General features: G+C 43.8%; 1 protein-coding gene across 1 annotated transcript in view; it reads right to left on the bottom strand.

Moving 5' to 3' along the window:
- The window catches only part of PFDN1 (prefoldin subunit 1), a 64,759-nt gene that overhangs the window by 25,825 nt on the left and 35,376 nt on the right, over positions 1-3,558 (bottom strand). Inside the window, exon 3 of the mRNA XM_019506596.1 lies at positions 2,982-3,066. Coding sequence (XP_019362141.1) covers positions 2,982-3,066 — 85 coding nt within the window. The remainder of the gene's footprint in view (positions 1-2,981; positions 3,067-3,558) is intronic.

Raw genomic sequence — 3,558 nt, 5'->3', positions numbered from 1 at the left:
CGGGGGGGGGGCACAGGTGATGTGTCAGGGGGGTGGGGAGAGGGCATGTGCCCCTCCAAATTCCTGTGCCCAGGCTGCAGCCAGACCAGAACAGCTTCAGGCAGGAGTCACCTCCATGGCCCATAGGTGGGACCTGGTGCAGAAGGAAGTGCCTTGCCGCCATGGCCACCAAGGTGAGACATCCCCTGCTTGCCCAGCAGCAGCAACACGGGGCACAATTCCATGGTGTGGCCACCATGCCTCACCTTGGCGGCCATGGGGGTGCAGCACTGCAACCTGCACTGGGTCCTACCCGCTGGGCCATGGTGGCAGCTCCTGCCCAGAGCTGGTCCAGCCAGGCTGCAGCCCCATGCCCCCTACATCTTGTAGGTGCAGAAACCTGGGGGTGGGATGGGGAAGGCATGTGTCTCTCTCCCCAACAGGTTGGGGGAGTCCCCCCACGTTGCTTGTGCTCATATCCCATTCCCCACACGCCCACCCCACTTCTTCATGAACTGGAGGGCTAAGGCCTGGTGGAGGGCAGTGGGTTGGGAGTCAGAGATGTCACCAGGGCCGGGAGACTGTGGGCTGGGAATGAGAAGCATGAGAAGGGCTGACTGGGGCTGTGGCTTGGGAGTGACAGGCAATGGCAGGGGCAGGGTACCAGCATATCAGGGCTGTTCAGTGCCACAAAGTAGCAGGGGGGGGACACAGCCACAGCTGGACCCACAGCCCAATGAGTGAAGGGAGCAAGGGGGCTCTGATTTTCCACGATTTAAAAAAAAATAAAAAACAAGAGCCAAAATATATAGGCATTTAGAATTTATTTTATTATAATGATTAAGGCACTGGTAGGCTTCCCAATTGCTTTAAAACTGTACATATATAGAATCATAGAAAGAAGGACCAGAAGGGACCTGTAAGATCCATCAAGTTCAGTCCCCTGCCATGGGCAGGGGGTAACGGGCTCAAATGAACTCAACGAAGCGCTTGTCCAGCCTCCTCTTGAACACCGCCAGAGATGGTGACTGCACAACCTCTGCTGGAATGTGTTCCAGATTTTGGTTACCCATTTGTCTAGCCTAAACTTTTCCCCAGCTAACTTGTGCCCATTGGTCCTCTTCCTCCCAGGGGGGGCTTTTCTGAAATGTTGCACCCAGATCCTGGTGCTCTCCCTTGACATATTTGTAGGCAGCTATCAAGTCACCCCTCAGCCTTCTTCTACTCATACTGAACTAACTCGGGTCCCAAAGTCTCTCCTTATAAGGCCTGTCCCCCAGGCCCTTGATCATGCAGGTGGCCCTTCTCTGCACCCTTCCAAGCTTGTCCACATCCTTCCTGAAGTGTGGTGCCTAGAACTGGACGCAGTACTCCAACTGTGGCCTCACTAATGCCAAATAGAGGGGGAGGAGCACCTCTCTGGATCTATTGGCAATACATCTGCTCAGTTTCAGCTTGATCAAATCCAACATGCACTATTTGCTAAGTTCCAAAAGGGTAAAATAAAATGTTAGCTTGCCTCATCACATCATTAACACGTCTGCCCCTAGATATAGGTATTTGGTTCCTCTCCTTCAAAATTAACACAGTTAGAAATAAATCTCAGAAGTTAAGCGAATTTTCCTCAGGCTAGGATCTACTATTATTAAGAAGCTGTTCTAGGGAGAACATATTCCCCCCATCAGGGTCTTGTCATGGTGAAGTTAAGGTTAAACACCTCACCAGCTTAAAGAATATATTACTTCCAAGTGTCTAACTTGAAAAAATCCTGATTAGGAAGAAAGGAAATGGAGAATGAAAGTTTTTCTACTCACACTCTCTCTCTGTTTTTCTCTAAACTTCTTTTTGAAATGCCAAAAAAGACTTTCACACCATTAAGTGCTCAGACTCTACAATGGACCTCTACTCCAAAAAAATATCCCCAACCAGCATATTATTACACCTCAGATCAGTTCCCACTCAGAATCCTGGTCAAATATTTTACTGCATGCTATCTGAGAACCTGATTTCCAAGACTGAAGGACCATTTCTACTCCAGGGCATGCTGGGACTTAGTGTGGCTTATCACTGAAAAAAAAATCTGGCCCAACAACCAAGACAGATGTTCAATAAAATGAATTTGATTCTATTCTGCCTTCTACTTCAAGAGAATCATTAACTAAGCTTTGATCATGGATTCTTTAAAGAGAGTGATCCAAAAGATAAAATTTAGCCTGGAATCAGAAGAACAAACTGAATTGACTTTTCAGGGCTAGCAACTGTAAAAAAAATAAAAATAAAAACAAAACATTTTTTTTTAAATCACCCCAGGGTAGAATTAATCTGGTGTCACTGAGAATCAATAAACTGGGAACCCCATAGTGCTTCTTATCAGAGTAAAACTATGTAAAGTATTTGAAAACACAATGCTTTTGCATATACAATCAAGTCCTCCACTTTCTTCAATAGCTTTGCCTCTCCAAAGCTTATACTAATGCATCAGATTGGTCAAACACATTCCTAGTTTAAAAAAAATCTTCAGTCAAAATGCTAATAATTATTTAGATGTTATAAGCATTAATAAAACAAGAAACACCACCACATTTATAGCATTAATCTTTCTGAAACAGTGGAATTAACAAGTTTAAGCAAGGCCAAGAGCAGATACAGTGACACTTGTTTGTAACCACTAGATGTTTGTCAAGATGCAGTGGATAAAAGTTCTTGTTTCAGCAAATTTGCACTGGCAAAGGATGTTAATCAAATGAAACTACTGCATATTTCCCATATATTTATCGTATCACTCAAACGATATAAAATGACTAAATCATTAATTACATCCAGGGTGTTCCTAAGACTTGGTCCATTCTACCTCACTGCATTTCAGGTGAATAAGAGTTCTAATATATTATTATCCTTTAAGATAAAAAGTATTAAATAAAATTACACAAAAGACAAAGACTACCACATTGAGATTTTTTTGAAGGTTCCACTGCCATCACCTTCATTCATTTAAAGCTTACCTCTAATTCCTTAATTTTCTCTTCTGCTGTTCTCTGTTTTTCTAAGAGCTGAGTGTGAATCATTCCCTTTGACTGAAGGATAAACCTAAAGTAAAAAAAGAAAGTCAGACATTTACCACAGTCTCCAAGATTTAACTCTCACCCACTTAAACTACCATATTTACTTAAATAAAAGATGAGTTTTTCCCTCTAGTCAGCATGGGGGGGTCTCTCTCAAGCTTACATTCACGTATGAGGAAACCTCACTGAGTACATTGTCTATCTTTGAACTGCTGCTAAAAGCATGTACTCAGCAACAGAAAACAACTATGAAGCTGATTAAATGCAGCCAAAACTGAATGTAATTATAAAGTGCATGGCTCATGTCAGGCAAATTAAAAAAAAAAACAAAAAAAACAAAAAAAAAACAGGGGGAGCAACTGCAACTGCCTAAAGGGAATGAACACAGGGTCTAGAGGTAGTGCAATACCAGGCTGGTCCTCACAAAAGCCAGAGAACACTCCAACACCCTCCCCCTGGTACCAAAAATACTAAAGGGAACCATGCGTGCGTGTGCGTCAAACCCCCCCCCCCCCCC

This window comes from Gavialis gangeticus, unplaced genomic scaffold (genome assembly GCF_001723915.1).
Source record: "Gavialis gangeticus isolate Ggan-Ray unplaced genomic scaffold, GavGan_comp1, whole genome shotgun sequence".
Taxonomy (NCBI): domain Eukaryota; kingdom Metazoa; phylum Chordata; order Crocodylia; family Gavialidae; genus Gavialis; species Gavialis gangeticus.
Note: the sequence above shows the minus strand (reverse complement) of the source record. Positions and strands in the feature narration are given on the sequence as shown.